The sequence below is a fragment of the Maylandia zebra genome, linkage group LG10 (assembly GCF_041146795.1).
Source record: "Maylandia zebra isolate NMK-2024a linkage group LG10, Mzebra_GT3a, whole genome shotgun sequence".
Taxonomy (NCBI): Eukaryota; Metazoa; Chordata; class Actinopteri; order Cichliformes; family Cichlidae; genus Maylandia; species Maylandia zebra.
Window position 1 is genome coordinate 10,411,514 of NC_135176.1, and position 13,403 is coordinate 10,424,916.

The following is a 13,403-nucleotide window of genomic DNA, read 5'->3' on the forward strand; positions in this document are numbered from 1 at the left end:
TCACTGCCCACCCCCTCACAGGCTAACTATGCACTGGTAACTATCCCCTTCACAGTGATGACCTCAGTCACGATGTGGAACATGTTGTACAGCTGGCACTCAATAAAAAATTGAGAAAACCCAGCTTGTTATTATGATGTTTTGTTTTTTCATTTCGTATGTATAGAAAGCTTTGAGACCTGAACACAGCTAATCAGCTGATGACGAAATAACACCTTTTTTTTTTAACTGTGCAGCTTAAGTTGTATTTGTAGACTTAATAATATGTTTGTTCCTTTTGTTAATTCTTGAAAAGACACAATTTAAATCGGCACGGATTTTCTACGTGTTTGCTTCCAGTACACCATACAGCAGATTTCACTGTCAAGCCTTACCTTTAGACTTAATTTTGATATCTTTCAAATGCACATTGGCTTTAATGACTTAAGAACTAAACTGTGTCATTTATTTGCACACTCATAAATATATCCATCCATGGAGTGACATGTTTTAATTTCAGTCTGTACGCGTTTGCTGCCAGGAACTCTGTGCAAAACTGAATTGGAATGAAATTCATTGTCATGTACAGCCTGTAAGTGTTTATCCCACAGTGTGGATGAGGGACGAATTGCAATGTGGTTGATACAGGTGCATTGCTCGTATCCTACCATTCAGACATGCACGCCTTGATCTATTATTGATTGCAGCCCTGAGCTATGATGCGCTCTTAAATATTCAGGCAGACATGACCCTTTTGCACCCCCACCCCGCCACCCCTGCACTACATCTAAGACCAAAATGTTAAGAGAGATTTGAAGTATGTGTTACGTCTGCCCTGTTATGCTGAACCAATTTAGGCAGAAAAAGTCTAGATGACACCGAAACAATAAAGACTAAACCTCGACTTTTATATTTCGGTTCAAAGACACCCTTTCATGTTTGTGATCCAATGAAGGGAGATGACCTAACGACAAGCAAACTGTCAAAATAATTCCACGAAAGGTCTGAGAAACAGCTTTTAACGTAAAACACATTCAAAGACTCAATTGCAACAGAGATGGGAGATTTATTCTTTTGTTTCAAAGTGCCTTTTCTAGTAACATATGAGGTATACATTTTTGCGAGGCTCTAATGATTCAGCGAAGGGTTTTCTGTGACAAACAATGATATATGGCACTACACTCACAGCATGAACAATTTCAGGATGTGCCTGTTAAAACTCAGTTACGTCAGAGTGAGCATTTCATTCACAGTTATCGCCCCGTTTTGCTTTTTTTTACTTTCCAAATAATCCCAAAGATGTGCGGCACCAAAACTTCACCAGTTAGTCCCTGAAGCACAAAGTGTCTAAACAGCCAAAAAAACCATCCCTGGTGAGGCTCTCGACTCTCTGAGATAACCCTGTCTACATATTGCTTCTTTTTAAAAACGCAATAGTGCAAAAAAATCTCTGTGACAATTAACATTTACCTAAAAGTAAGCCCACAGACATGTGGGGCATTGCGTAAAGGAGTGATATTGCACTGCTATTCGACAAAAAGAAGGTATCATAGTGGTGCCAAACATCTTTCAGTACACCCATGACACAGGCACCCACTGAGGGGTGGACGTGGCCCGCTCCATGGCCTCCTCCACACCCTTAACACTTTCATCCACGTCGTTGTTGATGAGAACCACATCAAAGAAGTGTCCATATGTGCTCAGGATGGCGTCTGACTCTTTCTGGATCATCTGCAGATTTTCCGTCTAGGAGAGGAGATGTAGATGATTAGCAGTTTGTGGTTGGGAAATTTGGGGATTTTAAAACACTTGGATAAGATGTAGTACCTGGGGAGCGGTGTTGGTCGGTGCAATGAAAACTACCAGAGGTGCAAAATCAGCTGTCCGCAAGAGTTTCAAGGTCTGCAAGAAGGATTTAGTGGTAGTTTAGAAGCACGTACATCAGTGGGACAGCTTACGTTGAGCAGTTTGAAGAAGAATTTGGAGAGGCAAGGCGGAGATGGTTTAGACATGTGCAGATGAGGGAATATGGATATTCTGTACAAGAAATGTTGAATATGGAGCAGTGTGTCTACTATCTATGTGTTGGTGTTGTTCCTGTATCATCACAACAACGTTAGTTTTGAATCAGCGTCGCAACTGAGCAGTTACATTGTTGTGATGTCATTACACTGCAAGGTGGACTTTCAAGTTTGGTTTGCTGTTAGACAAATTTAGGTTACTCACGTTGCTTCACCAGTGATAGTTTTTAAAAGCATAAGCTAGCTTCTTGTCTAATGCTAACTGAATGCTCAGACAACGTCATTTGTCAGTTGCGATGTTGATCCTGAACTAATGTTTTGATGATGTAGGAACAATGACAGCTTCGTCCAAGATGGGATATCAGATCATGTAATATGAAGCTGCCAGGCAGAAGGAAAAGAGGAAAACTATAGAGGAGATTTGTGGATGCATTGCAGGAGGACATGCAGAGGGTTGGTGTGACAGTGGAGGATGCTTGGGATGGGGTGAAATGGATTCAGATGATCTGATGATCGGCTGACCGCTAAAGGGAGCAGCCGGAAGAAGAAGAACTGATGAAGTACAGCGCATTTCACACATTTGATACTTTAAACATCCTCTAAACAAGACAAGATAAAGGCAAATATGAATTGTTTTTGCAGTGCAAGAGACTGACTCAAAGCACAGAAGGAGCAGCTTTTCCTTCACTTGTTAGCCCAGTTTTATTTGAAAAATAATTTGAAAAATGAAATTGTTATAAAAATCATACGTTTACCTGTAAGGAGTGTGAATTTCATTCAAAAAGATGCCTTTTGAGTCATTATTTAACAAAAGGGGATTTTAGGGGATTTTTAATAACTACTTCAGTCTAGACTATCCTAAAATATACCACATTATCACTTCTATACACTGTGCTGCATGAATATGAGTACAAAAGCAACTCACTGCAGGAGAATATAAAATTATCATCTTTGGTTTGTCAAAGGTGGATAGTAGGTTTAGCAAACACAGCTATAGCTACTGAAACAATAGCTAATAATATGACTGCTGAATCTGCACCATATTACTTTAACAATGTGGTTAGGTTAAAGGGCAAAAAGTTAGATTGGATATGCATTTTCTTTCCATTTGAGTGAAGCTAATTCATGTAGGTGAATATCTCAATTCTAAAGAACTTTAAGAAAACAAAAAAGCTCTCAAATTAAGCATAAAAACATTTAGTGAGTTTATGCAACTCTGAGAAATGGTAAAATAGCACTCCAGGGCAGACACAGTATTCTTTATTTAGATCAACTGCGTTGATGCTACATGAAAAGAAGTTTGGCGCTAACCTGTGGTTCTATATCCAGCAGAGCGATTTTGCCCTGCGTGTGGATCTTCTGAATGGTCTCAATTTTGGTGCCAAACATGAAACCCTGGAAGCTGCCATACTCCAGCAGCTCATTTCCAGAGATGCTCTTGGTCATGGCTTCATGGGAGATGAAGTAATATTCCTTTCCATTCTCTTCATCCTTACGTTGGGGTCTGGTGGTGTCTGCGCAAGCATGAGAGTTAAGAATTAGTGAGAATTAGCCCACGGATGGTAACAACCTGCACCACGTTAGAGGAATAAAAAGGCCTTACGTGGTGAAGGGTATGAAAACTTCTCGGGGTATCGTGTCAACAGTGCATTCTTAATATGACTCCTTCCAACACCAGGTGCCCCTGAGAAAAAAAGGCAGAATTAACAAAACAGTGCTAATTTTTTAAGGAAATTTTAATCAGACCCAAACTGTGCTAACTATGCTTTCATTACCGTTGATTAAAGATATACTTATATGCAATTTCAATGAAGACACAATCTATGTTATTTTAACTTCTTGCTAAAGCATATTAAAGTTACTGTTACTTAACACATGTGGGCTAAAAGTGTAGGCTCTCAGCTATTGTAGTCCACTATTTTACAGGGAATCAGAGCTAACTGGACTCAAGTGACTCAAAACGGTTTGATAGACACATCTGAGCTATTCCTGTGTTATATCTCATTAATTTAAGCAGGCAAATAGTCTACAGCCGATTGCAAGTATGGCATCTGTTTTTGGAATTTACTGTTGTGAATCCACAGCATATATTCAAAAGGGCTCTCGATGCAAGTAAAGCAAGACATCCTTACACATCAATAGCAGTAGCATTAAGCGTGGCCTAACAGCTCTCACAACAACAACAACAACAACAAAAAACCCAGACCATGCTGGCAAAATGCATCATTAACAGACCTGGCAACCCATTAAAGAAAACAGTGGTGAATAATCCCAGGATTCTTTTGATGCTAAAGACAAAAAAGCTGCACAGCTGCGCACAGCTGCAGTAAAAGTCTGACAAAGAATCGCAAACAAAGAAAATTTATTCTTTAGTTATGATCATGGGTTCCAGACTTCAGGCCTTCATTGCCCACAGAGGATTCTGGACAATGTTTTAACAATGAACATCTTATTATTTCTGAAACCCAGGAAAAAAGTGACTGATCTGAGGACTGTGCACATTTTCTGCATCTTGCTTGTTTTATTTCCTATTGCGGTGATGTGGAAAGCAAAAGGCAAAGGTTACAAACTTATAATATAACTGAGCTAGGAAGCTTACCAATAAGGACCAGTGTTTTCCTTTGAAAAGCTGGGAGCCGAACAACCTCCTCATAAGAAATCACATCCAGCTGGTCAAAAACTGCAGAAGAAGATTATTTTAGGTCGCACTAGAGAAGAAATGAATGAAACTGTGGGACTGAGAGTTGCAGTGTTCTACTTACTAGAGCTGTGTTTAGCTAGGTACTTGTCCTTGCACTTCTTTTTCTTTCCAAATGGACTGCAGGACTGAGTGCCCTCTTTGGCCTTGCTTTTACTGGCCACCCTCCTGCAGGGAAAACAGGTATTTAAGTTAGCCTGAGAATATCTGGTACAGTTCACTCTGTATTATAAATCAGCCACGACATTAAACCAGCAAACCTAGATCGTGTACATCCCTAACATGATGTCAAAAGCGCTCTGACCACATGGGGCATGGAAACTGCCATTCTTAAGAGGATCTTGTGGTTTTCTATCAATAGATCCTTGGGGTCCAATGACTTGAGAGTTTGGGTTTTGATGGACTGAGCTTAGCCTGGCAGAACCCGTGAATAATTGTTTTGGTTGAGCTTTGGGCAGTTTGAAACCCAGTCAATCTGGACCAGTTTTATTCTGGTGGTGGGGTGCACTGTACTGTTTGGAGAATGGAGATGCCAGGCAGGACACTTTCCAAACAGAACATTGCAGTAATGGCAGGTATGCCCCTCCCTGAGGCTGGAGGTTTCTTCCTGTTAAAAGGGAGTTTTCCCTTCCCACTGTTGCCAAGTGCTTGCCCATAGGATGTCATCTAAATGCTGGCGATTTCTCTCTATTATTGTACCTTACCTTACAGTTACGTTAAAATATAAAGTTATTTAAAGCAACTATTGTTGTGATTTTGGCGCTATATAAATAAAATACAATTGGATTGATTTGTGATGTGATTGGTATATTAAAGAGTTTACCATTCTTGGAGCTCTGGAGAAGGTATGAGTCCAGCAAAGTCAGTAGCACTGCTCTCCACTCTGCCCTGCCACCAGTTTGGATCCTGCTTGTTGATGATCTGAATGATGTCCCCAGTCTGAAACTTCAGACCTGCCTCTTTGCATGGGATGAGGTCATCTGTGGCAGGGTCATAATTGAACTGAGCCCTCATGTACATCTGGAGATTGTGAACAAATCTTATTAGTTCCCCTGGCAGTAAAAGGACTAAAGATTTACAGTTGGCATTATGTAAGGTACTACTGATAACCTGCTGACCTTACCAGAGTGTTCAGTTATCACCCAACACTTATTTAAGGTCAGCCGGGAGTAAAGTTCTAATCTGTAGAACTTAATAGTTTATCTGAAGTCTACGATTCTGTGATTCTACTGATAACTGTGAATTCACCCTGAAGTAGAATACTAGTAAACTATTTCATGATATGATCTTGGACAGCTCCTTTCAAACTGTGGACATGGCTACATTTCTAACCAAGGGACAAGGTCTACTTGTGCGAATAAATAACTGTAACTAAGTAACTGTTTGTTACTTTTTATATCTCAGGTTAAAATCCAAAGGGTGCAAACTATGAGGAAACTGTCAAAGATCATAGCAGGAACACATGTAGGGTCCCCTCAGCGTAAATGATTACTAATGTTAGTAGAGTCCATGAACATGTATTTGTGGTTTCCCCAAGAGACTCCAGTAGAAGTTTACACAAGCTTACACCCCAAAATGTGCACAAACATTGATGCACTGGAGTGATCTGGGTCACCAAAAATGCTGTTCTCTGTATGGAAAGCATATTAACAATGCCTACATATTAATGCAGTGCAATCTTTAAAGTAAACTGCCATCACTGACCACAACAGGGACGAACTTTGATGCTGAAAAAAGAAATATATGTCAATTCTTTTAAAGCTATTTTAAGTTGATGTCGTCTGTACTTAAAAGTATGTTACAGGGCAGCCATTTTTATGCCACAAGAAAGATGTAAATGGAGAGACATGCTGTGGTCACTAGATGGCAGAATGAAACACACTACCAATGTGTTTCATGTCAAAAAGCAACAATGAGTGATGTTCTTAACATTAAAGCTAGGTTTATAGTCACCTGGTTTGTTCACTGACTAACAGCAGATTCACCTAAACAAAATCATTGTAAGCAAGTAAGATGCAGAAGAAAAAGACTGCGAGAAAAGTGACCAAACTAATACTTGACTGTGCTCTAATATGACCAGAAAAGCCTGCTTTCCTGGATTCACTCATGCAAATCTCAAAAGTCTCTTGGAGAGAATAAATATGAATCAAATTATTCAACATAAGCATCACAACACTAAAGCTGTGCATAGTCTGTCGGTCGTATCGTTACCTCGCAGATTCGGGATCGACTCTTCATGTTGGGTATGATTTTCATCGTGACGACTCCATTGGTTTCTCTCTGTATGTAAAATAGAAATGGATTTATGTTTTTATAGCACTGCCGAGTTAAAATGAAGTGCAAAAACTGTGATTCAGTATAGCTCCAAACATAAATGGAAGGACTTAAGAGCTGGTGGCTTACCAGGATCTTTTGTAGCTGATCTACAGTTTGGTTTGTCACAGTTTTTCCATTGATTTCTGCTATTTCATCTCCTTCGTGTATAGACCCTGGAAAGACAAAGAATGCAAACTAGATGTCTTACTGATCCTCCAGTACTATAACAACTAATCAGGACATCAGATAAAACTCCCTCGTGACACACTATATTAATATCTTTTCTTGCACAATTCCTGCAAACTGTAAAAAAACAAAACAAAAAAACAAAATGTGCTGAATCACCTTGTCTGTGAATCATCCCTCCATGCAATATCCTGGCCACCGTGCATCGCTGTTTCTCGTTCAGTTTCAGAGTGACCCCCTACAGACACAGGCCACAGTCAATGAGGAGGAATCATTTCTTTCAAATTTAAAGCAGGAGTACTGAGTGAACAGTCGAGGCTGATTACATACCATTGGCTCTGAAGCACTCTTTTCAAACGCCACTTCTTTCATCCTGGGAACCTCTGTGCAATTTCTGTGTCCAGCACTGCCGTTGGTATAAAAGTCAGCCCCCTGATTCTCATAGTTTTGCATAGCTGCCTGTTAAAATGAAGAAAGAAAACAAATGAATCACATGACATCACAGGAAATGAAATTAACTAAAGAACAAGAAGCCTCCCATTATACAGGGAACCGAATTCACTATTCTGTCAGATCAGATCATTAGCTTACTGCTCTTTCTAATAACGGCGGCGGACACTTTCTGCCCTCGTGAGCACAACAGCTACGTTTCCTTTGCACTTTCAACATATGTTCAAAGTTGAAAATTAACCAGACATTAAAACACACTTCATTAACCACGTCCACTCATCTGGTCCACCAGGTTCGTGTGGTCATGGATACCAGCAGTGTGATGAACAAAGCACTGATGTAGCAAAACAAATACACTACGAAGCATGCTGCTTGAATGTTTGCTACAGAAATCAAATGTGTAGATTTGTGCTATTCTTTTACACCAAAAGCGTAGCAGGACAACCTCGTCTGAGTTATTTCCCGAGTGTAAGCATCGCCGTAAAAGAAGAAATCCACGTAGCTCCCCTGACAAATCAAGACACTACGGAATTACATTAAATCTACTGAGTACAAGATAAGATACCACGTAATGACTCTGTGAGAGTAAAGTGCCCTCCAGGATCGGGCAATGAGTGCACCATATCAAAGCTTTTATAATTTGTTCACTTAACTGACATCAGAGAGATGATTGCCTGCATCAGCAAACTTTCTTGCGTGAATATGACACATCAGCACTGCTTCAGCAAAAAAAAAAAAATTATCTACCTTCCATCATCAGCATTACAATAATCCAATCGTTATCACTGTCCACCTCACCAATAGCTTTAGCTGCTCTAAAGCCAACTCTGGGTTTAGAAACTACTCCTGCACTGATGAGCATCCAGTCAGGTCACTTCTCTGTGAGGTGTGATAGTAATTCATCAGCTGTGTGTGCTGTTAGCCATCGGGAGTGTTGAGCACCAGGAAAGAGTGAAAAGCTGTATAAGAAATAAATAAAAATCTTGATATTCCGATACACGATATGTATCTTCCCTCTCATTTCTTTTCACACACAAAAAAGAATCTGCAATAATGTCCGCTTACTCACAAATCAGCTGAACGTGTCTGAAGAAAGGAGCAGAAATGTCTCTGATCTCTTGAGGAATTAGATTTAGACTAGCACTAAAGGGTCATTTTAATAAAACCCACCTCATCAAGATGTTGACAGTGAGCTCTGTCAGCTCCACCACTTGGAGTGTAACAAGATCAAGATTTAATTAAAGGTTTGAGAAATGCTTCAGTAACTGGAAACAAGCTATCCTTCAACAAGTATGGTCAGGTCATGGCCACAGTTTTAATGCTGGTTTCAAGTTTGGAGGAGCATCATGGTAAAGAAAGAGTGTTCAAAGCGGCGGCTTGTCTCTTCAGGGTGAAAAACAGAAGGTGACAGGCATGTAGAGGAAGACCATCCGTGCCGAGATAAATTAATTCACCATAAAAATCTATAGCAGTAGTTCCATTTGCTTTTCTGCACACAGTTGGGTTACTAATATAACACAGAATAGTTGATTATACTTTATCTTTCTTACATGATCTGCTGTTTTTAACTAAAGGAATATAAATCATCAGCCCTCCCCAATGAAGGGTTTACAGGTTTTTGTTTTCCTTCTATTGATCTCTTGGAGAAACACAGTGGGAGATTAATAGTTGACATTTGAACACTGTGTGGTTAATGAGCTTTCCACAAAAAAGGAGAAAAAAAAGGAGGAAAGAACTGCCAAAAGTTCTGCGTGTCCCACTTATCAACTTGCCTCAACTTGCCTTAAGACCTTAAATGCCTTATTGTCTATCTAAGTAGGGCAGTACACAGTTATTAAGCATGAGATATTAGAAGCATAACTCAGTGCAAAGGAGCAAAAAAAAGGAAAAAAAAGTAAGAAAGAAAGACACAAAATATGATTAATCAGCCTTAAACACACCATTTAAGATAATGCCCTTGTGACCTCAGTTAGAGACATGCTGATTAACACAGATCAGAAAGATATGTAGGCAAGATTGCAACTCAAGGCTATTGAACTGCAAACTGCTGATGTCAGGAATAAAGTTTCCTCTCTTTCACATTTCCCTCAGTGGCTCAGTGCTGACTTTTCAAATTCTGAGAAGGCACCGGTCTCCTGCTGGAAATCAAATCCAGGTCTAAAGTGTGCCAGAGATTTAACTCTGGCTTTCTCCCTTCCGACATATTCTAAATGTTTTCTGGGACATCTTTTCAGTCATACTTGTTAGCTTAGTCTTTGTTAGAGGCAAAGACAGTATTTTCATGACATACTCCAGGATCTTTAAGGGGAGGAAAATGCAAACAAGTTTAACAGTGTGCTTGGCAGTGTGGTGTAAACAACTTTTACTTGACTGATTCAAAACTGTACGAAGGCACAGTCCCAGAAACGACTTCACAGCTGACATGTTACTTCTTTATGATCTTATTGCCGCTCTTAAATGCGTTCATATCACTATAGCCCAGCTGGTTAGTGAGACAGTTCATACTACTCTGTGAAATACAGGAACATAGTCTTATGATGGCTAAAAGAAAACCAACAAAAAAAAAAAACCCTTCCCTAATGTTTTCCCCGAGTTGTCAAAATACTTGCGTGAATTTGTGAGAAATGGAGAACTGAAACTGCCACAGCAATGTCTGCTGATTTCAAGCTGAGGCTGACCGATAGTGCTGAGCAATGAAGAAGCTGCTAACACAGTAAAGATCTAAATGTTCTTTGTTTAAGAGATCAACACATTCAGCTGCTGCAGTATGAAAACATAAACGGGTCTATTCTTAGAGATCTTGTTCGGAAATAAACAACGATCACATGTCCCCGTATCTGCTTCCCGGAAGCAAATAAGAACAGCGAAATCAGAGGGGTCTAAATAAATTAATAAGGTATATATATACAAAAAAGATCATCTTACCTTGTCAGACTTTGGTTTGTTTTGAAGGAGCTGCTCCAGGTAGAGATCGGAAAGGGCTGTCCGGACGCTGTTCACGGACTCCAGTGTGACAGTGGGATCGTTTTTATTGGATTTTAACGTCATCTTTCCCGTTAGATAAAAAAAAAACATACACAGTGAACTCGATTTGCCCCCTCGATCAAAGTCCTCAAGACACTGGCCACAAACTGCTGATAAGGAGTGACTATGAGATAAGTCACTGTCGGAGATAAAAGTCCAAAGATGTGATCAGCAGTAGGTGAGGTTCATGCGATAACTACTGCAGGGACACCGCTGACAAAGCAAGTAAACATGCATCTGACTGACTGCTGCTGTGCTCTGAGGGGCTGGCTGCTGATGCGTTCAAGTTCCCCGTGCGAGCTCAGGAATCTCATTATTAAAGTTATTATCACAAAATGAGCGGAAATCAGAGAATTACAAACGATAATGTAGCGCTTCTTATTGTTATTTTCTTTGGATATTTCTACGTTGGCATCGTATATCCCTATTGATCTATAGGCTTTCTCTAAACTGCGATGTTTATTCAAACATCATCTACCTATGTGTCACAAAAACCCTTTTAAAGATTCTTTGTTTATTTTTCGTTTTATTTTTTTAAAAAGAGTACAAAAATAATTCAAAACCGGTGCTAAATAAGCCTTTGGAATCTGATGGGCCAACACGGAAATCAATTTCCATTTTGAGCCCCACAAAATGCTAAATGTCCCACAGGCGGAGAATGCAACATTACCGCAGCATTTTCAGCAGGGCTACCCTCTCAAGCTACAGAGAAGCGAAAAATAACGTAGTCCCGGTGATTCCAGCAGCTAGCTTGCAAGAACTTCAGTTTGGAACATAGTGTACCCAGCTGCAGTGTGATAGTCTCTCTGTGCTAATTTAACAAACAAACAAAAAATAATCAGTGGGAAAGTCGAGTGATCCTATTACTGATACATTACTGAGTGATTACAGATGACATCAGTGTTGCAACATGCACACTGCATGTGATTAGGTTTAATACAGTGCAGCTGTGGGAGACTGTGAGCAGGAAGCCCCGTCCTTAAATGGCCTGTCTATTTCCACTGTGTACTCATACAACATATACAAGCATGTATGCAGTCTTTTTGACAGGTGAACTGAGGGCTGGTTCACAAAAACACATGGATTTCATCTCCTTTACTGTTTTAATGAACTTTAAATAGATTTATATTACACCGCTTTCAATTCAATTCAGTCTCATTTATATAGAAAACAAATCACTATATCTCAAGGAGCTTTATATTGCAAGTAGACTACAATAATAAATAGAAAACTCGAATAATCAGAAAACCCCCTAGCAGCAAGTCTTGGGTGACAGTGGGAAGGAAAAACTCCCTTGCAAAAAGAAACCTCCAGCAAAACCAGGGAGGGGTAGCCATCTGCCGTGAAGAGAGCAGAGAGAGGATAGCACAAAAGACACACATGGGAGACAGCCAGAGTTTAAAATTAACGATGAAATACAACATGGAGAGTGAAACAGAAGTGAGTGAAGAAGGAACAATCAGTGGATCATGAGAAGCCCCCAGCAGTCCGGAGCTATTGCAGATTAACTAAGAGAGGGTTCAGGTTCACCCAAACCAGCCCCAATTTGTTGAAATAGGAACATTTTAAGCCTAATCTCAGAAAAAGAGAATGTGTCTGTCTCCCAAATGCAAACTGGGAACTGATTCCACAGAAGAGGAGCCTGAAAGTTGGCTGAATCTTCTTCCCCTTACCGCCAACCAGTCATGGCAGATGGCTGTCCATCTCTGAGCCCAGTTCTACTCCATTTAAAGGGAGTTTTTCCTTCCCACTATCACCAAGTGCTTGCTCACAGGGGGTCATCTAATTGTCGGGGTTTTCTCTCTATTATATGGGGTCTTACCTTACAATATTGGTACATAATGGTGCTATATCAATAAAGCACAATTGAATTGAATTGAATTGAATTGAATTGAATTGAATTGAATTGAATTGAATTGAATTGAACAGAGAGAATAGCCCTGTACACTCAGAATTCATCCTACTGCTTCTATCAGCTGTCACATCATGATACCCAGCTTTATTCATTTGTGAAGCCAGAAGATACAAATCAACTAGCTAAACTATAGACATCTCTTAAAGATATAAAGGTCTGGATGACATCTACGTTCCTTCTTCATACTTTTCTCTTCTGATCATTCTGATACAAATTAATCCTGGTTTTATCCATAATTTTTTTTTATTCATTTATTTTTCAAAAATATATATTTCAGATGCTTCCTGGCAAAGAAGATGGGAAATTGTCCTTAAAAGGTGTGTACTTCTCCACAATGGAAATCTTACAAACTGGAAATCCATCCATCCATTTTCTTCCGCTTATCCGGGGCCAGGTCGCGGGGGCAGCAGAGAAGCCCAGACCTCCCTCTCCCCAGCCACCTCCTCCAGCTTGTCCAGGGAAACACCAAGGCGTTCCCAGGCCAGCTGAGAGATATAATATCTCCAGCGTGTCCTGGGTCTGCCCCAGGGCCTCCTCCCGGGACCAGACAAAGAGTGATTCAGAGGACCCCTATGAAAAGACCATCGAGGGAACAGTTCACCCTGCCCGGGATAGGGTTAGCGGGGCCCCGCCCTGGAGCCACGCCCGGGGAGGGTGCCCGAGGGCGAGCGTCTGGTGGCCGGGCACAGTCCGAAAAAGGGACATGGGCCCATCTTCCTGCAGGCCCACCACCCGTAGGAGGCATGTAGGGGTCGGGTGCAATGTGAGCCGGGCGGCGGCCAGGAACAGAGGTCCTGGCGGACCGATCACTGAC

General features: G+C 40.6%; 1 protein-coding gene across 1 annotated transcript; it reads right to left on the reverse strand.

Annotated features, from left to right (window-relative positions):
- Positions 1 to 1,025: 1,025 nt before the first annotated feature.
- mpp1 (MAGUK p55 scaffold protein 1) lies at positions 1,026 to 10,912 on the reverse strand. Its single transcript, XM_004557327.5, has 12 exons — positions 10,576 to 10,912; positions 7,531 to 7,659; positions 7,360 to 7,438; positions 7,102 to 7,187; positions 6,910 to 6,978; positions 5,522 to 5,718; positions 4,763 to 4,866; positions 4,600 to 4,680; positions 3,604 to 3,684; positions 3,312 to 3,514; positions 1,807 to 1,881; positions 1,026 to 1,725 (listed from the first exon to the last, which is right to left on the reverse strand). The coding sequence occupies exons 1-12, from the start codon at positions 10,723 to 10,725 to the stop codon at positions 1,549 to 1,551; spliced, it is 1,431 nt and encodes a 476-aa protein (XP_004557384.3). The 5' UTR covers positions 10,726 to 10,912; the 3' UTR covers positions 1,026 to 1,548.
- Positions 10,913 to 13,403: the final 2,491 nt, after the last annotated feature.